Here is a 23,394-nt window from a genome sequence, read left to right as displayed (position 1 = left end):
ATTGTCAAACCCTATTAATGAATACAAAAAACAACTTGTACGTCTCTTGGACAGATATGTAATCCTCGGTTTGATTTCTAAAAAACAAGCAGAAAAACTGATCCCGCCTTTCCCTACGAGACCACACTGGTACTGTATACCAAAAGTGCACAAAAATGAAAAAAATCCTCCTGGACGTCCAATAGTGGCGGGGATTGGCTCACTGACTGAGCCACTCTCCCACTATTTGGACTGGCTGCTGAGACCCCTGTTGTCCCATATTCCGTCTTATGTTAAAGACAGTGGGGATTTTGTGTCACTCCTCAAAGAAGTAACATGGCAGGAGGGATACAATTTAACCACAATTGATGTGGATAATTTATACACACGGATCCCACAGGCTTTGGGTGTAGAGGCAGTAAAGGACATTGTCACACGCAGTGGCAAAAGTCCTTTGTTTTGTGATTTTGTTGGTGAAGCGCTGGAATTTGTTTTATCAAAAAATGCCTTCATGTTTCTAGACGGGTGGTATGTACAGTGCGGGGGTACTGCAATGGGTACCCCCGTATCATGTGCCATGGCCAATATTTTTTTGGGACAATTTGAAGGCAAGTATGTATATACAGTGAATAACCCGTTCTTGAAGCATATTAAATACTATTTAAGGTATGTCGATGACATGTTCATGGTGTGGGATGGGACAGAAAAGGATTTTTCCGATTTTGTTTCCTATTTAAACACCACCAACACCATGAACATGTCGTTTACCTCTACCTTTGGAGGCAATACTATAAGTTTTTTGGATGTGGAGGTTGGGGTCAATGATGGAGTGATCGCAACAAAAATTTATAGAAAACCCACAGCCTCCAACTCTGTTTTACATTATGAAAGCGCCCACCCGCAGCACACAAAAACTGCCCTCCCGTACTCGCAGTTTTTGAGGGTAAAAAGAACTAACAGTACCAGTGTGACCTTTGAGGAACAGGCTTCTGAATTAAAAAATAGATTTTTACAACGGGGTTATCCCGATACTATTATCAATCTAGCATATGAAAAAACTAAAAAATCTGCAAACGAGGATAATCGTCTCTGTCCAGTAGCCGACTCAGGAGGGGTGAAAAAGAGAAAAGAAAAGAACACTAATGACAGGTTCACCTTTAGTTTCAAATTCGGACCTATGTTTGACATCATAAGAAAAACGCTTAATGAGAACTGGCACATCCTAGAAAGGGATCCTGAATTGAAAAAAATGACGGCTTCTAAGCCATTAGTTTCCTACAGGAGATGCCACAATTTGAGGGACTTGCTGGTTAAAAATAGATTAACCAGCAAAAACACATGGTTGGAAAAACAGTCTCCTAATGGCAACTTCAAATGTGGCCAATGCAGATTTTGTAGTCTGCGTTTGACCGGCAAGTCTGTGAAAATTGGTGCACATACACACTATGTCAATCAGTTTATATCGTGCAAGACAAAATTTGTAGTCTATGCAATAGTATGTCCCTGTGGGAGATTTTATATAGGAAAAACTATCAGATGCCTATATGTTCGATTTAAGGAGCACTATAATTCAATCCAGACAGGAAAGGGATCCCCAAGATTGATAGCACATGTACGAGAATCGCACAATGGCTGCCCTGATGTCCTGAATTTTGCCGGTTTGGAAAGGGTGTCACTCCCATCGCAAGGAGGGGATCACCACAAACTGTTGTTGCAAACGGAGGCAAAATTAATTATAAAATATGGAGCACAGGGCGCATTGGGAATGAATGACCGTAACGACTTATCAGTCTTTTTGTAAAGGATTTTTTTGCACAAAAACAGGGCATGGTAAAATAATGGTATATGCCTGACAATGGGTGGGATAATTAATGGAATAAATATCCCAGATAAGTGAAATCAAGTTGTAATCCTGATTACGCATATAAACCATGTATGAATTGATTTTTGTGAATATTATAATGTCTCATACCTCTGTAATATTGTCCGATTTTTGTATTTTTCACAATGATTGTTTTTAATTTTTTGGTACGTGAAATATGCACACAAAGTACCTTTTAATTGTATTATACACTTCATGCACACTTTTTGTATATGTGGGGAGGTCACCTGGATGCATGACCCTATTTAGGGAGGGCTGATTTTACCCCACATGTGGACCCGTGGAAGCCTAATCACAGGCGAAACGGCCGTCGTCCATAGTGAGGGGCCGCATCCAGGTCTCCTCCACCCGCTGATTTCACAACACCTTTTAACCGAGTTTATGGAATAAAGATTATCCGGAAAAAGACATCAGCATTGGTGCGGTCTTATTCTTCTTCTGTATTGATGAACTGAACTGACTTTTGCTGTTTGGACCTGCACGCTGATCCGGCTTCCAACAAGGACGTCTGGTGCTATATTCCTTACCCTCCAGTGATCCCAGGTGTGATAGGCGTGTATGGGTGGTGCAGGACTGTGTTCTCTTGGATTCACTTTCACAATCCATGGCTCAGTCTATGGACAAATGGTCTGCCAAGCTGCTAGAAGCTTTGCAGTCCAGACCGGCCCTTACACAGGCCCCGGGCCCTGTTGGATCGTCGCCTCCAGGCCCCTCTCGGTCCGCGCCGCAGCACGCTCCCAGGGGGGGCCCTAGGTCTCACGTGGAGGACTCCTGCCCGGACCACAGTCCCAGACCGGCTAAGCGGGCTCGCTGGGAATCTTCCCCGACTTCTTCACGCTGCTCGGGTTCCCAGCTTGAGGACTCTCTGGAGGACGAGGCGGACGTCGCAGCTCAGGGCTCTGACCCTGATGTTGCTCTCAATCTTGATACACCTGAAGGGGACGCCTTAGTAAATGATCTTATCTCGTCCATCAACCAGGTGTTAGATCTATCTCCCCCGCCTCCACCTGTAGAGGAGGCGTCTTCTCAGCAGGAGAAACATCAGTTTCGGTTCCCTAAACGTACACGGAGTGCGTTTTTCGATCACTCTAACTTCAGAGATGCTGTCCAGAAGCCCAGAGCGGTTCCGGACAAGCGCTTTACTAAGCGCCTTACCGACACACGTTACCCCTTCCCCTCTGACGTAGTTAAGGGTTGGGCTCAATGTCACAAGGTGGATCCTCCAGTCTCTAGATTGGCGGCTAGATCTGTGGTATCGGTTGCAGATGGCTCATCGCTAAAAGATGCCACTGACAGGCAGATAGAGCTCCTGGTGAAATCCATCTATGAAGCACGGGCGCGTCTTTTGCCCCGGCTTTTGCAGCCATGTGGGCACTCCAAGCTATCTCAGCTTGTCTGGCTGAGATTAATGCTGTCACACGTAATTCTGCTCCGCAGGTTGCATCTTTGACTTCTCAGGCGTCAGCTTTTTCTTCCTACGCCATGAACGCAGTCCTAGACTCTGCTAGCCGTACAGCGGTGGCATCCGCTAATTCTGTGGCAGTCCGCAGGGCTATGTGGCTGCGCGAATGGAAGGCAGACTCGGCTTCCAAGAGGTTCTTAACCGGTTTGCCGTTTTCTGGCGACCGATTGTTTGGCGAACGATTGGATGAGATTATTAAGGAATCCAAGGGAAAGGACTCCTCCTTACCCCAGTCCAAACCGAAGAGACCTCAGCAACGGAAAATACAATCGAGGTTTCGGTCCTTTCGTCCCTCCGCCAAGTCCCAATCCTCTTCGTCCAGCAGGCCGGAGAAAGGCCAGAGGAACTCCTATGCGTGGCGGTCTAAGTCACGCCCCCAAAAAGCCGCCGGAGGCAATGCCTCCAAGGCTGCCTCTTCATGACTCTCGGCATCCCCGAACCGTATCCTCGGTCGGTGGCAGGCTCTCCCGCTTTTGCGACGCCTGGTGGCCACATGTTCAAGACCGATGGGTGAGAGACATTCTGTCTCACGGTTACAGGATAGAGTTCAGCTCTCGTCCCCTGACTCGTTTCTTCAGAACCTCTCCGCCCCCCGCTCGGGCCGACGCACTTTTTCAGGCAGTGGACGCTCTGAAGACAGAAGGAGTTGTGATCCCCGTTCCCCCTCAGGAACATGGTCGCGGCTTTTACTCCAACTTGTTCGTGGTGCCAAAGAAGGACGGATCATTCCGTCCCGTTCTGGACCTCAAACTACTCAACAGACGTGAGCACCAGACGGTTTCGGATGGAATCTCTCCGTTCGGTCATCGCATCGATGTCACAAGGAGACTTCCTAGCATCGATCGACATCAAGGATGCTTATCTCCATGTGCCGATCGCACCCGAACATCAACGCTTCTTGCGTTTCGCCATCGGGGACGAACACCTTCAGTTCGTGGCATTGCCTTTCGGCCTGGCGACAGCCCCACGGGTGTTCACCAAGGTCATGGCATCAGTTGTGGCGGTCCTACACTCTCAGGGCCACTCGGTGATTCCCTACTTAGACGATCTCCTAGTCAGGGCACCTTCTCAGGTGGCGTGTCAACACAGCCTTACCGTCGCTCTGGCGACTCTCCAGCAGTTCGGGTGGATCATCAACTTCCCAAAATCCAAGTTGACACCGACCCAATCACTGACTTACCTCGGGATGGAGTTTCATACACAGTCAGCGGTAGTCAAGCTACCGCTGGACAAACAGCTTTCTCTGCAGGCAGGGGTGCAATCTCTTCTTTGGGGTCAGTCACACCCCTTGAGGCGCCTCATGCACTTCCTGGGGAAGATGGTGGCAGCGATGGAGGCAGTGCCCTTCGCGCAATTCCATCTGCGGCCACTCCAATGGGACATTCTCCGCAAATGGGACAGGAGGTCGACTTCCCTCGACAGGAACGTCTCTCTTTCCCTTGCAACCAAGACGTCTCTTCAGTGGTGGCTCCTTCCCAATTCTCTATCGCAAGGAAAATCCTTCCTACCCCCAACCTGGGCTGTGGTCACCACGGACGCGAGCCTGTCAGGGTGGGGAGCGGTTTTCCTCCACCACAGGGCTCAGGGAACCTGGACTCCGGTAGTCTTCCCTTCAGATCAATGTTCTGGAGATAAGGGCAGTGTATCTAGCCCTATTGGCTTTCCATCGGTGGCTGGAGGGCAGACAGATCCGTATACAGTCGGACAACGCCACTGCCGTCGCATACATCAACCACCAGGGCGGCACGCGCAGTCGTCATGCCTTCCAGGAAGTCAGGCGGATTCTGCAGTGGGTGGAAGCCACAGCCTCCACGATCTCCGCAGTTCACATCCCGGGCGTAGAAAACTGGGAAGCAGATTTTCTCAGTCGTCAGGGCATGGACGCGGCGGAATGGTCTCTTCACCCAGACGTGTTTCGAGAGATCTGTCGCCGCTGGGGAACGCCGGACGTCGATCTCATGGCGTCACGGCACAACAACAAAGTCCCGGCATTCATGGCCCGGTCTCAAGATCACAGAGCTCTGGCAGCGGACGCATTAGTTCAGGATTGGTCGCAGTTTCGACTGCCTTATGTATTTCCTCCTCTGGCGATGCTGCCCAGAGTGTTGCGCAAGATCAGGTCCGACTGTCGTCGCGCCATTTTCGTCGCTCCAGATTGGCCGAGGCGGTCGTGGTACCCGGATCTGTGGCATCTCACGGTGGGTCAACCGTGGGCGCTTCCAGACCGCCCAGACTTGCTGTCACAAGGGCCGTTTTTCCATCTGAATTCTGCGGCCCTCAACCTGACTGTGTGGCCATTGAGTCCTGGCTCCTAGCGTCTTCAGGGTTATCTCAGGATGTCATTGCCACCATGAGACAGGCCAGGAAACCAACGTCCGCCAAGATCTATTACAGGTCTTGGAGGATCTTCTTATCCTGGTGCTCTGATAATAGTTTTACTCCCTGGCCTTTTGCCTTACCCACTTTTCTTTCATTCCTTCAATCCGGAATGGACAAGGGTTTGTTACTCGGCTCTCTCAAGGGACAAGTATCGGCGCTCTCCGTATTTTTTCAAAAGCGTCTGGCCAGGCTTCCGCAGGTCCGCACGTTCCTGCAGGGAGTTTGCCACATAGTCCCACCTTACAAGCGTCCGCTAGAACCCTGGGACCTTAACAGGGTGCTAACGGCTCTTCAGAAACCACCTTTCGAGCCGCTGCGGGATGTCTCTTTATCACATCTTTCGCAGAAGGTGGCATTTCTAGTGGCAGTTACATCACTCCGAAGAGTGTCGGAGCTTGCAGTGCTGTCATGCAAAGCCCCCTTCCTGGTTTTTCACCAGGATAAGGTGGTTCTGCGTCCTGTTCCGGAATTTCTCCCTAAGGTGGTATCTCCTTTTCATCTCAATCAGGATATCTCCTTGCCTTCTTTTTGCCCTAATCCAATTCACCAATGTGAAAAGGATTTGCACTCATTAGATCTAGTGAGAGCACTCCGGTTCTACGTGTCTCGCACGGCGCCCCTGCGCCGTTCAGATGCGCTCTTTGTCCTTGTCGCTGGCCAGCATAAGGGTTCGCAGGCTTCCAAGTCAACCTTGGCTCGGTGGATCAAGGAACCGATTCTTGAAGCCTACCGTTCTTCTGGGCTTCCGCTTCCTTCGGGGCTGAAAGCCCATTCTACCAGAGCCGTGGGTGCGTCCTGGGCATTGCGGCACCGGGCTACGGCTCAGCAGGTGTGTCAGGCAGCTACCTGGTCTAGTCTGCACACTTTCACGAAACACTATCAGGTGCATACCTATGCTTCGGCAGACGCCAGTCTAGGTAGGCGAGTCCTTCATGCGGCGGTTGCCCACCTGTAAGAGGGGGTCGTTTCGGCTCTTTTTATCGAGGTATTCTTTTACCCACCCAGGGACTGCTTTTGGACGTCCCAATTGTCTGGGTCTCCCAATGGAGCGACAAAGAAGAAGGGAATTTTGTTTACTTACCGTAAATTCCTTTTCTTCTAGCTCCTATTGGGAGACCCAGCACCCGCCCCTGTTCCCTTCGGGCTGTTGTTCTTTTGTGTACACATGTTGTTTATGTTGAATTGTTCTTTTGGTTCATGGTTTTCAGTTCTCCGAACATCCTTCGGATTGAATTTACCTTAGACCAAGTTATAAGTTTCCTCCTTCCTGCTTTTGCACCAAAACTGAGGAGCCCGTGATGCACGGGAGGGTGTATAGGCAGAGGGGAGGGGTTACACTTTTAAAGTGTAATACTTTGTGTGGCCTCCGGAGGCAGAAGCTATACACCCAATTGTCTGGGTCTCCCAATAGGAGCTAGAAGAAAAGGAATTTACGGTAAGTAAACAAAATTCCCTTCTTTCGGGGTAGGGCTTACATTTAAGCCTTACTCCGAAAATGCTGAAAATTCCTGCTAGGGCTTATTTTCAGGGTAGAGCTTATTTTGGGGGAAACAGAGTAGTAGTAATTGTCCCCAAAAGTGAAAAACAATTTTAAGAGATCAGATCTGCCCTTTAGTAGTCATATGCAATGGCTTTATGGTCACTTTGCCACCACACCAGGCAAATGTCACAGGAAGAGATCCCTTTCTATTTGCTAAAATACATTAGTCATGGTAATTAGGAGTTTCCACTCCGAAACACATTGAATAAAATCACCTTTTAGGATTTTAACCTCTATCATCCACCGTCAGCTATTTGCTAAAATACATTAGTCATAGGATACGAATGTGAGAAGGGTCAGTGAGTGCAGGACCAGACTACACGGCATTTGTAGTCTGTAACCATAGCAATGCATAGATCTGCATATATATATTTTTTATTTTATTTTTTTTTTTTTTTCATAGTGGCTTCATTTCATGATCCATTAATACAAAAAAAGGTTGTGAATGTAGAAATATCCTTTTAACCTCTTCACAACCACTAATGTAAAGGTCTCTATGACGTTATCCCTGGGTAAGCCAGTCCCTGGGTGCCTTGTCCCTACTGATGGCGCATCTAGAAGATAAGTACGAGGCACTCAACCGTATTGTTTTTTTTTCTTTTTATTGTTTCCATTCCCTCCCACACACAAATTGTCTCTCCAAGAACGAGACAAACTCTGGCGCCACCTATTGGAAGTAACGATCCTAAAAGTCAAAAGTGGCCTTTTAAAGGGAAGGTATCGTCAAAAAAAAAAAATTTCAATAACTGAAAAAATGTAAAGTAATGTTTTGTTTTTAATTGAGCAAAATATAAAAAAAATTAAAAAGTTTGATATTTTCCACTGTTAAACACTAGGGGGAGCAGCTGCTGAAATCCTACAGAAATCCGACTCTAAAAAGCTCACAATACAGCCTGCAGTAAAGTGGGCGGAGTCTGCTCTCCTGTGTGTGATGGCACGCCTCCCCCCTCCCAATCTGAGTGTTTACAACAGATAACAGAGAATGACATGTAGGGATACAGTGCGGAGCCATTTTGTTGATGACCACAAATGTTTAAAGTGTCACCAAGGACAGCAAGAGTATCACAGGATAGGATTAGATACACGGCTCTGCAGACAGTATCACAAAACAGGATTAGATACACGGCTCTGCAGACAGTATGACACAATAAGATTAGATACACAGCTTAGCACACAGTATCACACAGGAAAGGATTAGATACACAACTCAGCAGACCATATCACACAGCAGAAGATTAGATACACAGCTTTGCAGACATCACACAGGATAGGATTAAATACACAGCTCAGCAGACAGTATCACACAGGAGAGGATTAGATACACAGCTCAGCAGACAGTATCACACAGGAGAGGATTAGATACACAGCTCAGCAGACAGTATCACAAAATATAGGATTAGATACATAGATACACGGCTCTGCAGACAGTATCACACGATAGGATTAGATACACAGCTTAGCACACAGTATCACACAGGAGAGGATTAGATACACAGCTCAGCAGACCATATCACACAGCAGAGGATTAGATACACAGCTTTGCAGACAGCATCACACAGGAGAGGATTAGATACACAGCTCAGCAGACAGTATCACACAGGACAGGATTAGATACACGGCTCAGCAGACAGTATCACACAGGATTAGATACACAGCTCAGCAGACAGTATCACCAGTACACACACAGGTACTCACATGCAGTGGCGCTCGCACACACATACACGCACATCACCCCTGATGGGGACCTTGTGCCACACACACACACACACACACACACACACACACACACACATCACCTCTGATGGGGACCTTGTGACACACACTCACACAGCAGCGGTGGGCAGAGCTGGGTGAGCTGCGGCAGCGAGCAGAGCGGGGGCTTGGGAGAACAGAGAGAGGGGGGTGTCATTGGAGACGGTAACGGCGAGGGGGGAGGGGCGGCGGCAGTAGCTGGGGCAGAGCAGGGGCTGGGGAGAACGGAGGGATGGGATGTCATCAGAGACGGTAACGAGGAGAGGGGAGGGGAGGCGGCACCTACTCGCACATCCCGGCGGTTGACAGGGGTAAAGTGGAGCAAACGGCATAGGCTGTGAGCTCCACGATGATGGCGCTGATCTCCTCCCTCTGCTGTGATCTGGACAGCCCAGGGGGCGCGTCCAGGTCACAGCATACGCCCACTGTAACGTTAAACATAGGGTCGGATAGCGACCACTATTCTCTATGCACAAGCGCTGCCATAAAGGAAGGAGTTACTGTCGTTACACACAGCAAATCCAGCATGGCAGCCTCCAGTGCCTCCAGTAAATTAAGAATTAAATAAAAACTAAATAAGCTGCGATTTTCATTTTGTATTAGAAATACTTAATTTCATAATCACTATTTTTAATACAAAAATAAAAACCGTGATACCTTCCCTTTAAACAAGCTACTTCCAATAGGTGGCACTAGAGTTTGTCACCTAGCTGGAGAGGCAATTTGAATATTTCCCAGAGGGACTTTTCAGCTATAAGACCCATCACTGGCAGCCAGACTGGTTTGTCAGGTCTCCGTAAGGAGAATAGTCCTCCCTGTTGTCCCCACACACACATACACACTGCAGGGTCCTTGTCTGTCCTGTAGCAATGGCGTCATGTCCCTTATCTGCCACGTGCCGTATGGGCCAGCTCCACAGCGAGGCCACGGATTTTCACAAATGGTGACGGTGTGACAGGTGGGGGCCACTGTAGTTTTAACGCTTACGAAATCATTTTCTACCATTGCACGTTCTTAGCCCTTTTTTCTCCCCCTTAAATGTAGAGGTTGTCTAGAATTTTTACCTTGTCATCCAAGTGTAAATCCCTTCCCCCCCCCCCTTTATTTCTATATTTCCAGGCTTTAAGTTCTGAGCTGGCACAAGCGAGAGATGAAACCAAGAAAACGCAAAACGATGTTCTCCACGCCGAGAACGTGAAAGCCGGCCGCGACAAGTACAAGACACTCCGCCAGATCCGACAGGGAAACACCAAACAGCGCATCGATGAGTTTGAAGCAATGTGAAGAGCCCTTGCCCGCTAACGCCGCCGTTCTACACCATGCCGAGTCACCAACATAGAAAAATAGGCCTTTAAGAAGAATGGATGACGGAGCGCGCCCTCCCCCCCCCCCCCCCCGCCCCTTGCCAAAGCACCTGTACCAGTCGGACTGTGGAGGAGAGAAGTAATCGAGACGAGGACGAATAGGTTTTATCTGCAGTGCTGAACATGTCGCGTCTGATTTTTTCAGTTTCGTCATACCAACATATCAATGTCGCTAATTCACATTGTCGCTATTAGTTTCCTAACAGATAGTCATTAGCTGCTAACGAAGCTTCGAGAGTTGAAAAGAACATCTCGAGTTTGAGCATAGAACTGACTGAGGAGTTTAGCGAGTGGGTATGTTTTCTTTGGGTTGTTTTCTTGATCTTTTGGGATTATTTGTCAATTGTACGTCCCATCCTGATATATTTTGGTCACGTTTTGTCTCCGGTAAGGTCCTGACAATTTTTGGTTTGGCATATTTAGCAATAAGATGACATTATATATGTATATTATTATGTTTTTTTCTGTAATAAGAGGTTACTTTATACGACTACCTCACATACACACGATGACTGGTCCTCGTAACACCAACAACATGTTTTCTTCACTAAGATTTACCCTAGTTTGAGTTTTTTTTTTTTTTCTTTTCTACTTTATTTTTCCTTTTAAACTTTTATTTTCTTGCATTTCATGGATAAGCTGTCTCTATATATAAGTTTGTAAAGTGGTACCGAGCATATTATTATTTTATAGTATTGATACTAATGTTCTAAGCATGACAAGCACTATATACAATCCGTTATCCATAGACTCATCGAAGGTTGAGTTGGAAGGGACCTCAACGGCCATCAGCTCCAGCCCCCTGCACTGCAAAATTACCCCAGCTTCTGCTTAAAGATTGCCAAGATGCGCCTTTTCCGTTATGTCCAATCTTGAAGGGTAACTCTGTAAGGACTAAGCAGCCTCAGAACTAGTAAGGGGTTTGTCAACTATTGGATGACCCCTTAGTAAACGCTGCAGTGCCAACACAAAAATGCACACCGGCTTCCTGGACGGACACCATTCCTGCAATGTCGCTTTGTGTTAGGTTACATGAGTGCTGCAGTCCATCAGCGGACCCTGATGGGCTGAAGCGCTCGTGTCAGACAGCACCGCAGCACCGACATTGCTAGAATGGCGCCAGTCTGGGACGGGAGTACGTGTTTTGTTTTTATTTGGTTTATCATAAAAGTGCAGCCCTCCAGATCATACAAACTGGTGCTCGGATAGGGTCCAACCCCGTTAATGCAATGCAAAATATTGATCCGGCACGGAAGAAAGGTGGATTCCGTGAGCCTGTAAATAAACCTTTCACAGAATCCACCTTTCTTGAGTGCCGGATCAATATTTTGCATTTGTTTTTAGATTACTGCAGCATTTAAGAAGGGGTCGTCTAGTAGTGGACATTCCTTTTTAAAGGGGTTAGTATCCAGATATCAAAAACAAAGGAGCATTAAAAAATTATTACTCCACATAGCACACTCCGAACAAAAGGCAAAAAAACAGGAGAAACCACAGAGTATGGTGCAAGTAATTAAATTATGTTTAATGTTGGACCTGGCACAAAGAGAAATTGGCAAAACAATCCATGGCCTTAGATGGAAAATAGATGTACAGTTGTAAAGTAAACAATGCAAAAATCCCCCTCCCCCTTTATGAAATGATGATAGTATAAGATCGTGAAACGTACGTCTGGGTCCAGGTATTAGGGGACCTCTCTGCTGCGTCTATTGGACTTTTTACTTTTGTGTATGATGGATTCTCTTGGGACATTTCCCGTTATGTAAATACTGAAAGAGGACACTGAAGTATAATCAAAGCGTTGTTACAAATGATATAAGGGGTATCGCATATTTTCAATAAGGTGCAGCAAGTAATAATGGTAAAGATAAACCCCACCAAAGTATATAATATAAATATTGCACTCCGCCCTAACAGCATAACATAGCAGCATAACAATGATCATATGCACAACATGTGATAATACTGTAGAATAGTGGGGTTTTTTTAACATGGATAGGTCATATGAAAACAAACAACTGCTGCAGTGCAATTAGTACAATATGGACAATGAGCACTTAATTATGAGAAGTAACAGGCAGGGATAAAAATCAGCACAAAATTATTGTACAGCGCCCTAACAGCATTCACATAACTGGAAATGTCCCAAGAGAATCTATCATACCCATAAGTACTATGTCCAATGGACGCAGCAGAGCGGTCCCCCGATACCTGGACCCCGACGTACGTTTCACGATCTTATACTATCATCATTTCATCGGGGGGAGTTTTTTGCATTGTTTTGTATTGGCTACTTTATAACTGTAAATGCATTTTCCATCTATGTCCGTGGATTGTTTTGCCAATTTCTCTTTGTGCCAGTTCCAACAATAACATAATTTAATTACTTGCACCATGCTCTGTTGTTTCTCCTGTTTTTTTTCTTTTAAAGGGGGTTTCCCACAAACAAAATTTTATTTTAAAGTTGATTTTAATCAATAGATCTTGGAATAATAATAATTTCCACAATTTGGATGTGTTTAGAGAAAAATATTCTTGTGCTGAGATAATCTTATATATGTGTCCCTGCTATGTGCTGTGTAATGGCCGTGTCTGACCATACAGGGACATGGTCTGATCATATCACAGCTCCTCGGCCAGGGAGGATGCAAAGGAGAGTAAATAAATTACAGCATGGGAGCGCAGCAGATTCTTTTTGTGAGGTGAAGCCTTTCCTTGCCAGTTTTTAGAAAATATTTCACCTCACAGAATCAGCTGTGATACCATGTTGTCTTGTCTGTGTACTCAATTTTGCTTTTAGAGTTTACAGATAATCTGCTATGATCCCATGCTGTTCTCTTTTTGTGAGATAAAGCATTTCCCTGCCTGTTTTTAAAAAATGTTTTACCTCACAGAATAATTTGAGATTCCGTGCTATAATGTCTACATACTTTTTTCAGTCCACCCCGACCCAGGAGATGTAGTATGATCAGACCATGTCCCTGTACAGTCAGACACTGCCATTACACAGCACATAGCAGGGATACATGTATAATATTATCTAAGCACAGGGACATTTTATATAAACACATCCAATTGTGGAAATTATTATTATTCCAAGATCTATTGTTAAAATGAATTTTGCTCTTGAGAAAACCCCTTTAAGGCCACTTCCTACACCTGACATTCACACTACAAGTGCAGGCCACAAAGTTTGGACCGGCCACAGCTATCCTGAGCCGAACTCCGCAGCCTTATCCATGCGACCAGTCCGGACGTCACCGTCTGTTCTCCAGCCGGCAGTGTCTGAGGTATGAAAACCGGCCTGATCGTGCTATGGGAGGCGCAAGCTGCTCAGTCTTTGAGTTGACAGGTATTTTATTTGATAAATGTGAAATTAGTAGTGAGAAGATGAGAGCTTCTCATGAAATGCTTTATAAACCTCTGCCTGCGCAGCCTGCAGTGTAAAGTATGGCACCCGGCTGCTTTGGATAGTTTACTTTGGGCAGTATCATATCAACACCACCAGGCGCCATGAATTCCGCACGTGTGATCCCGAAAACAGCATTTTTATGTTTTCTGCAAACTCATCTCGTGGAGGGCTGTGTCTTTTATGGTTTTCATTTTTGGCTACGTCATAATTGCAAGTTATTAACCATCTCTTGCGGCTGATGGCAAGAAGACGGCCATGCTTGTCTGCAGAGATGCCATATCTTACAGGCTTCTTGTACGAAGACCTGCTGACATATCGGGCAGATCATAGTTGCCGGTTTTGGTTTGGAGGCTGCACCTAGCCGCAGAATCCCCCAGTCCGCACACAATGAGCTAGTGCAAAGTGAGTGAGGCTACGGACATTGCCTCTGTTCCCGTGTGGACGATCGTGCCCCAGGCTTTAAGGCCATGTGCCCACGGGAGCTTTTTGCTGCGGAGTTTGCCGCGGAAAACCTGCGGATTTTTCTGGATTTTCCAGATAAATCCGCGGGTTCTAGCATGTACAGGCACTCCCCATGTTACCCTATGGGACATGGGGAGTGTCTGTGTCCACGCTGCGGAAAGTGCGGCTGCGCAATCTCCTGCGGAGATCCCTCAGCCGCACCTAACTGCCCGACCCTCCGCTATGGAGATAGAGGCCGGGACGTCCGCAGGTAAATCGCGTGAAACTCTGCATGTTTCCCGCAGCTATTCCGCTGGAAACTCGCAGGTAAAAATAGCTGCGGCTGCCGGCGGGCAGCTGCGGGAAACATGCGGCCGTACCTGCGAATATATCCGCAGGTACAAGCGTCCCGTGGGCACATGGCCTAACTCTTTCCAGTTCACGTTCCGTGTTGGGTTTCTTGACACTCGCTGGTGTGTGTTTAGTTAATAATGAGCAAATTCTAGATTTATTTGTAGTATAAGCTATAAGGAAACTGACAATTTTATTACAGGGAATCTGTCAGCAGTGTTTTGGTATGTATATGTAATCTGACCGCGGCATGGTGTAGGGTTAGGCCGGTTTCATACATCCGGCTTTTCGACGGTTTGCCGGATCTGGCGCTCTCCCATACAGTGACTACAGTACAGTGACAGCGCAACAAGCGCCGGTCACATGCTGTCATGTGTCCGGCTCATGTGACCCGGAAGTTACAGCGCTGTCATTGTACTGTATTGTCTGTACGGGAGAGAGCCGCATCCGGCAAACCGGCGAAAAGCCGAATATGTGAAACCGGCCTTAGAGACCCTGATTCCAGCGATGAGTCATTTGCCTGGTGTGCAGGCTCCCCTTTTGATACAATCACAGTTTTTTGTAGCTCTAGCAGAGCTCAGAAAGCTGAGCCCTGTATAACCTCGCTGACACCACTGATTATCAGCTTTGTGTCAATATACAGTGTACACAAAATTGTGTAGTAGATTGTCTGTCTGTCTGTCTACACTGTACAACCAGGGGCATGGGTGGAGATGTACAGAGTAGATGAATAGGCGGCAAGAGACACCTGGTCCCGTAGTGATAATCTGCTGCTGATAAAACACTGATTTCATTGAAACGGCAACAAACACCCCAATAAGGATACCTTGTTGTAATCAGGCTTTCTGCCCCAACATCATACTACTCTAATTACATAGCAAAAACCTGCTGACCGATTCCCTTTAATACACTTGAAATGTTGATCCAGGTATAAGGGGCTATCATCTAAAGAAAAGGGAATTTATTAGACACTTATGTCTGTTTTTTGTTTTTCATTTTTTTCTTTTGGATGTATCCTTGTAATTAATCCTGCTAAAGACCTCACTTGCTGGACAATAGGCAGGAATATACTGCAGCTCCACATGGAAGGAAATGGTTTATATACCCAGAGTAGGAAAAGCTCTGTTGACTGGAATAACCTGGAGAGTTTTTGCGGAAGTTTATTCAGAAGGTAATGGAGATGTCATATACAGTGTGTCCACCCATATCCTGTCCACCGCCATTAGCTTGAGAATGGCGGCCGTTACAGACATAGAAGTAGTGTCTAGGTATAGTAAAGTAGCCATGCGCTTCGCAATGAAACCACCTATAGCGCCACCTGGTGGAAAACAACGGAGTTAGCATTTTTATCTCGAAAACGGAACGAGATAGAGGAAAAAAGTGAATTACAAAGTTGCAGGGCATCATCAATTCAATACGAATCGACATCTTGCATACAGAAATGCTATGATATGAAACCCATGAACCCCCCCCCCCCCCCCCCCAAAACATTGAATGCTGGTCACGCATATGGCGCTCATTTAACTTTGATGCTCAAAGTGGCCACCGTCAGCTGCAATCCGCATCTTGACTCTGGACAGCATACTGTATCTTGCTGCACGGTGTGCAATATGGTAGGTGGCACGTTTGCACAAGCATCTGTGATACATCGTCGTAGGTCCTGCAATGTTGGTGGAGGGTCGCATACACCTGCTGTTTGATGTGACCTCACAGTTAGAAGTCCAATGGTGTCAGGTCAGGTGAGCGTGGAGGCCACTCCACACAGCCACCATACCCAATGACTTGTAGGAAGGTCTCCATGAGGTATCGCTTCATGGCCGCAGCCTTGTGAGTGTTACACGTTCTAATCATAGCATTTCTGTATGCAAGGTGACGATTCATATTGAATTGATGATGCTCTACAACTATGTAATTCATTTTTTCTCTATCTCGTTCCGTTTTCGAGATAAAAATGCTAACTCCGTTGTTTTCCACCAGGTGGCACTATAGTTACTATACCTAGACACCACTTCTATGCCTATAGCTACCGCCGTTCTCAAGTTAATGGCGGTGGACAGGATATGGGTGGACACACTGTATACTGAGAGTAGGAAAAGCTCAGTTGACTGGAATAACCTGGAAAGTGTTTGCAGAAGTTGATTCAGAAGGTAATGGAGAAGCCATATATATTGTAAAGACTCCTAGTTCTCCTCTTTGTGAGATCTACTTTTCTCGCTGGCTCAAAAACTTGCTGGCTCATGACATTATGAAAACAGCGGGTGATTTCTAGCGTAACTGTTATTTTTTGGGAAGAGTTATGGAACCCACATTCATCAGTTTTTCACCAGAATTCTCGTACACTGTTTGAAATTTTTCAAAATTCATAGTTGGGTCAAAAATGTGCAATTTTTGACATTTTTTACACATCAGTCCGGGAAGAGATGGGGGAAAGTGCAGCCGACAAATTTATCTCCAGCCCCTGACTACAGTACATTCTCCTGCGGTGGCTTCTGGCAGGTGAAAGGTGCACACCTCTTAATTAATTTGGCGCATTTTACTCCCTTCATCAAGAGCGATGGATAAAACACCACCAGTCTTGGAGAATCAGGGCCTTGGTGTTCATCAGGGAGTTGCTATCGATCAGTCATGTAGCTGGTGATGGTTCAAGAAGCATCATTTCATTTTCATGACCGTAAATATAGGATATTTTTTTCCTTTTACATATATTTTTTTTTTGTTGTACATTAAAGCTGCCGTTACAACTATTTTCAACCAGGTTGTTTAACAATAAAGATATAAAGGACAGTTTCTTCTTGTTTTCTGTGTGCCTTCATGGATATCTTACTTTATTCTACGGCAGAGCTGGGAAAAGTGCAGCCCATGGCTGATATCCTACTACTACAACTCAAAAATATCTCCCGGATCCGTGCTTTCCTTAACCAAGAATTAGGAAAAACATTAGTGCATGGCCTCATCATCTCCCGCCTCGACTACTGCAACCTCCTGCTCTCTGACCTCCCTTCTAACACTCTTGCACCCCTCCAATCTATCCTAAACTCTGTGGCCCGCTTAATCCACCTCTCTCCTCGCTATTCCCCAGCCTCGCCACTCTGCCAGTCCCTTCACTGGCTTCCCATCGCCCAACGACTCCAGTTAAAAACATTAACATACAAAGCCATCCTCAACCAGTCTCCTCCTTAAATCTGTGACCTAGTCTCCAGGTGCCTACCTCCATGCAACCTCAGATCCTTACAAGATCTCCTTCTCTACTCCTCCCTTATCTCTTCCCACAATCGCGTACAAGATTTCTCCGGTGCCTCCCCCATACTCTGGAACGCTCTACCTCAGCATATCAGACTCTCCCCTACCGTGGAAAGCTTCAAGAGGAACCTCAAGACCCATCTCTTCCTACAACCTACAAAAGCCCTCAGTCCAGTACACCACTGCACAACCAGCTCTGTCCTCAGCTACTGTACTGTCACCCGTTCCCTGTAGACTGTGAGCCCTCGCGGGCAGGGTTCTCTCTCCTCCTATACCAGTCTGTTTTGTATTGTTAATGATTGTTGTACATATGCCCTCTTTCACTTGTAAAGCGCCATGGAATAAAGGGCGCTATAATAAATAATAATATCCTGCCCCCCCCCGGCTGTTCCAGTGAGGACCTAGACAGCCGAAGAGCTCAAAACAGTGGCCTGCGAGCTGCACCATGCCCTCCACCGGTGCCGCCAGCCGCCTAAGGTCACCGCTGTTTGCAATAATCTGTGAAAACATTGGTGAAGGACGATGCCGCTGGCGCAGTCTTTCAACAATCCACATGAGGCACAGCAGACACGATGACGTTACATGATCATGTTTATGGGATGTTAGCATGTATGTAGAGTCTGTGTGGGGGCTCAGCAATGTATATCAAAGGTTGTGTGGGGGCACATCATTAATATAGGGAACTGTGTGAGCTCCTAATGTACAGGATATCACAAAAGTGAGTACACCCCTCACATTTTTGGGAATATCTTATAGCTTTTCCTAGGACTGAAGATCTCACACTGTGATACAATGTACAGTAGTCAGTGTGCAGCTTGTATTACAGGGTAAATGTTGTGCCCTCTACATAAGACACAGCCATTAATGTCTAAACTGCTGGCAACAAAAGTGAGTACACCCCTAAGTGAAAATGGCCATATTGTACCCAATTAGCCATTTCTTTATCGTTCCTTTGGGAGACCCATACCATGGGTGTTTAGCTTCTGCCTCCGGAGGACACACAAAGTACTACACTTAAAAGTGTAGCTCCTCCCTCTGAGCTTATACACCCCCTGGTAGCCAGTTCTAGCCAGTTTATTGCTTTGTGTCAGGAAGCATACATCCACACATGCATTCTCATCTGATTTGTTTGACTTTTGGAAAGAGTTTGAAGAAAAGCGGGTCCATGTCTGGACTCCCGGCATGTCCCTTCTCACCCCACTGTGTCGGCGGTGTTGTTAAGGTTGATTTACAAGGCTGCAGCCTTACATGCCGCGCTCCTTCACCATCCCTTCTGTGCTCTGGCTTGAAGTGGGAGCCAGCACGGTTTCCATGCCTGGCAGGAGTCCGGTCTCCATCCACAGCCCCTTGAGGATTCTGTTGGACCGGAGCACTCATCCCCAGGGACATGGCCCTGCGTCTCAGCAGCTAAGTACCTGAGACGTTTATGTTGGGGGTCCCAGTTCTTTATTGTAAGGGGAGAGTATGCTGTATGTGATTGTTTTAACTTTTCCGGCGGATTCTCTAGATTTTGCCTGAGAACCGCGCCGATGGTGCCTGCTTGTCGGCCTCGCCGCTTAAATTTAGGCCCCGGCTTCGCCGGAGGCCTAGTTTCATTTTCCTGCCCTCGCATGTCACTCATGCAGAGGGACAGGTTCGGCTCCTCCCGGCGGCCGTTCTACACAGGGGAGGGACACTCCCCACTGCTGGGGCGTCCCTCCATCCCTGCAGGTCTCTATAGCCCTCCATTTCCCGCTCTTTTATAGGAACGCCCCCTAGTCATTTCTCAGGCACAGTTCACTCTGCTCTGGGACATCCTGCATTCTGCATCTCTGCTGAGGTGCTGCGACTGGGGGACCGGGCTTCGGGATCTGGAGGGCACACAACACCGCGCTCAGCGGTCTGGTAAGCCACAGCCGGTCTCCGGTTGTGGACCTCTGTATACCAGCAGCATGTCTCACACAAGGAGCAAGGCCCAGTGGTCTCTCAGGCTGCTGCTGCACCTGTGATTGAACCCCCAGCCTGGGTAGAGTCCTTTTCTAGGTCCATATCCCAGTCATTTGCTGAGTCCATGGGACTTTTGTCCAGGACTTTGATGAATATGCATCAGCCCCCCTCACAGGGTGCCTCTAATACTCTTGACAGAGGACTCCTATCCTCTGACCTCCGTCCATCAGAGCTCACGGAGGATTCATCATCTGATCCCAGACCCCGTCCTTCTGAGAGAAGGCGCAGGGTTTCCTCCCCCTCCCCATCCCACGGCTCTGTCTCAAGAGCTGACTCTCAAGATGAGGAGGATGCCCTCACTGGGGGCTCGGAGGCTATGTATCCCATCGATTTCTCTGAGGGTGACTCAGATCTTAGTGATTTGATTGCTTCTATTAATTCTGTGCTGGATCTCAATCCGCCAGTGTCAGAGGAGCAACTCTCTTTGGCAGAAAAACATCAGTTTACCTCGCCTAAGAGAGTGAAGAGTGTGTTCTTTAACCACTCCAGTTTAACCAAACCCAGGGCCTGCCCTGACAAACGCTTTCCAAAGCGTGGTTCTGATGACTGGTTTCCATTTCCACCTGAGGTGGTCAAGGAGTGGTCTCACTCCCCAAAGGTAGACCCTCAGGTGTCTAGGCTCTCAGCCCGGACCGTTGTGTCGGTGGCTGACGGCACCTCACTTAAGGGTTCCACTGACCGTCAGATTGACCTTCTGGCCAAATCTGTGTATGAAGCTGCGGGGGCCGCGTTTTCCCCGTCTTTTGCAGCAGTGTGGGCTCTCAAAGCCATCTCTGCTTCTCTAGAGGAGATGCATTCCCTCACCAAGGAATCTATGCCTGAGATGCTTACCTTAACTGCTCAGGCTTCAGCCTTTTCATCTTATGCCATGTCTGCCATGCTAGAGGCTGCTCACCGCACTGCGGTGGCTTCAGCTAATTCTCTTGTTATCAGCAGGATTTTGGGGCTTCGAGAGTGGAAGGCAGATGCTTCTTCCAAGAAGTTTCTTGCTGGGCTCCCTTTTGCTGGTTCACGGCTGTTTGGTGAACAGCTGGATGAAATCATTAAAGAAGCTACTGGCGGGAAGAGTACTTCCATGCCAGAAACCAAGACCACGAAACCCGCCCAGGGTAGGAATCAATCGAGGTTTCGTTCCTTTCGTTCCTCCAACTGGTCATCCTCTAAGCCTTCCGCCTCGTCCGCTAACTCAGCCAAGGATCAGAAATCCAACTGGCGCCCAAAAGCGCGTCCGCAGAAGACCGCAGGAGGTTCTGCCACTAAGGCAGCTTCCTCATGACTCTCGGCCCGCTCCAGCCACGTCCTTAGTCGGTGGCAGGCTCTCCCACTTTGGCGACGCTTGGTTAAAGCAAGTCTCCGATCAGTGGGTGAGAGACATCATATCTCACGGCTACAGGATAGAATTCTCTTCCGGCCCTCCAAACAGATTTTTTCTCTCAACTCCCCCCTGCTCCAAGGCCGCCGCCTTCTCGCAGGCCGTGGCGTCCTTGCAGGCAAACGGAGTGATTGTCCCAGTTCCCGCTCAGGAACGGTTCAGAGGTTTTTACTCAAATCTCTTCCTAGTTCCAAAAAAGGACGGTACCTTCCGGCCCATCCTGGATCTCAAGCTTCTCAACAAGCATGTCCGGGTGTGGCATTTTCGCATGGAGTCTCTGCGATCAGTCATTGCCTCTATGACCCAAGGGGAGTTCCTGGCGTCCATCGACATCAGAGATGCCTATCTACATGTGCCAATCGCAGTGTCACATCAGCATTGGTTACGTTTTGCGATAGGAGAGGATCATTTCCAATTCGTGGCTCTCCCCTTCGGGTTAGCCACGGCCCCTCGGGTATTCACCAAGGTCATGGCGGCAGTGATTGCGGTCCTGCACCTCCAGGGGTTAGCAGTGCTTCCTTTTCTGGACGACCTTCTGGTCAAGGGTACATCCAGCGCAGACTGTCAGCGGAATGTTTCGCTCACTCTCGCCACCCTAGCCCAATTCGGGTGGATTGTCAATCTTCCCAAATCCACTCTGACTCCGACCCAGAGTCTCACGTACCTAGGGATGCAGTTCGAGACTTTGCCGGCACTTGTGAAGTTGCCCTTAATCAAACAGCAGTCTCTCCGGCTAGCGGTGCGCTCTCTCCTGAGGCCCCGCCGTTATTCCCTCAGGCGCCTGATGCAGGTGCTGGGTCAAATGGTGGCCTCCATGGAGGCGGTTCCCTTTGCCCAGTTCCATCTGCGTCCTCTGCAGCTGGACATTCTCCGCTGTTGGGACAAGCGGCCTTCCTCCTTACAGAGGTTAGTGGCTCTGTCGCCACGGACCAGGAGCTCTCTTCAGTGGTGGCTTCGACCCCTCTCCCTGTCCCAAGGGCGCTCCTTCCTGACTCCGTCCTGGGTGATTCTCACCATGGATGCCAGCCTTTCCGGCTGGGGAGCGGTACATCTCCACCACAGAGCACAGGGCACTTGGACTCTGTCCGAGTCAGCCCTTTCAATCAATGTGCTGGAAACCAGAGCTGTGCTTCTAGCTCTCCTAGCCTTTCACCACCTGTTGGCGGGCAGGCACATTCGAGTCCAGTCAGACAACGCGACAGCGGTTGCCTACATCAATCACCAAGGCGGGACACGCAGCCGCCTGGCAATGTTGGAGGTCCAACGCATTCTTCAATGGGCGGAGGACTCCAAGTCCACCATATCCGCAGTCCACATCCCTGGCGTAGAAAACTGGGAGGCAGATTGTCTCAGCCGTCAATCCGTGGACGGTGGCGAGTGGTCCCTGCACCCGGCAGTGTTTCAGTCAATCTGCCGCAAGTGGGGCACTCCGGATGTGGACCTAATGGCATCTCGTCACAACAACAAGGTTCCGGTTTACGTGGCTCGCAGTTTCGTCTGTCCTACGTGTTTCCCCCTCTAGCTCTCTTGCCCAGAGTCCTGCGCAAGATCAGAATGGAGGGCCGTCGAGTCATCCTCATTGCACCGGACTGGCCCAGGCGAGCTTGGTATCCGGACCTGCTCCAACTGTCCGTGGAGATGCCGTGGCATCTTCCGGACCGTCCAGACCTGCTCTTGCAAGGTCCGTTTTTCCGCCCGAATTCTGCGGCACTCAAATTGACGGCGTGGCTCTTGAGTCCTGGATTTTGACGGCTTCTGGTGTTCCTCCTGAAGTCATCTCCACTATGACTCGGGCCCGTAAGTCTTCCTCCGTCAAGATCTATCACAGGACTTGGGAAATTTTCCTGTCCTGGTGTCGCTCTTCCGGCCATTCTCCTTGGCCATTCTCGTTGCCGACCCTTCTGTCTTTTTTACAGTCCGGTCTGCAGCTAGGACTGTCCCTTAACTCTCTCAAGGGCTAAGTCTCAGCTCTATCAGTGCTGTTCCAGCGGCGTCTCGCCCGGCTGGCTCAGGTCCGCACCTTCATGCAAGGTGTGTCTCACATCATTCCGCCTTATCGGCGGCCCTTGGATCCCTGGGACCTTAACTTGGTCCTCACGGTATTGCAGAAACCCCCTTTCGAGCCCCTTAGGGAGGTTTCTTTGTATCGTCTTTCTCAAAAGGTGGCCTTTCTAGTTGCCATAACTTCTCTCAGGAGAGTCTCTGATATCGCTGCGCTCTCCTCGGAGTCACCT

General features: G+C 48.2%; 1 protein-coding gene across 2 annotated transcripts in view; it reads left to right on the top strand.

Annotated features, from left to right (window-relative positions):
- RDX (radixin) overlaps positions 1 to 10,911 on the top strand; it is a 257,192-nt gene extending 246,281 nt beyond the window's left edge. For both annotated transcript variants that reach the window (XM_075337425.1, XM_075337424.1), the window contains exon 14: positions 10,114 to 10,911. In XM_075337425.1, coding sequence (XP_075193540.1) covers positions 10,114 to 10,278 — 165 coding nt within the window. In that variant the 3' untranslated portion in view covers positions 10,279 to 10,911. The remainder of the gene's footprint in view (positions 1 to 10,113) is intronic.
- Positions 10,912 to 23,394: the final 12,483 nt, after the last annotated feature.

The sequence above is a fragment of the Anomaloglossus baeobatrachus genome, chromosome 2 (genome assembly GCF_048569485.1).
Source record: "Anomaloglossus baeobatrachus isolate aAnoBae1 chromosome 2, aAnoBae1.hap1, whole genome shotgun sequence".
Classification (NCBI taxonomy): domain Eukaryota; kingdom Metazoa; phylum Chordata; class Amphibia; order Anura; family Aromobatidae; genus Anomaloglossus; species Anomaloglossus baeobatrachus.
The sequence above is the reverse complement of the archived record's forward strand: the minus strand, read 5'-3'. Positions and strand labels throughout refer to the sequence as shown.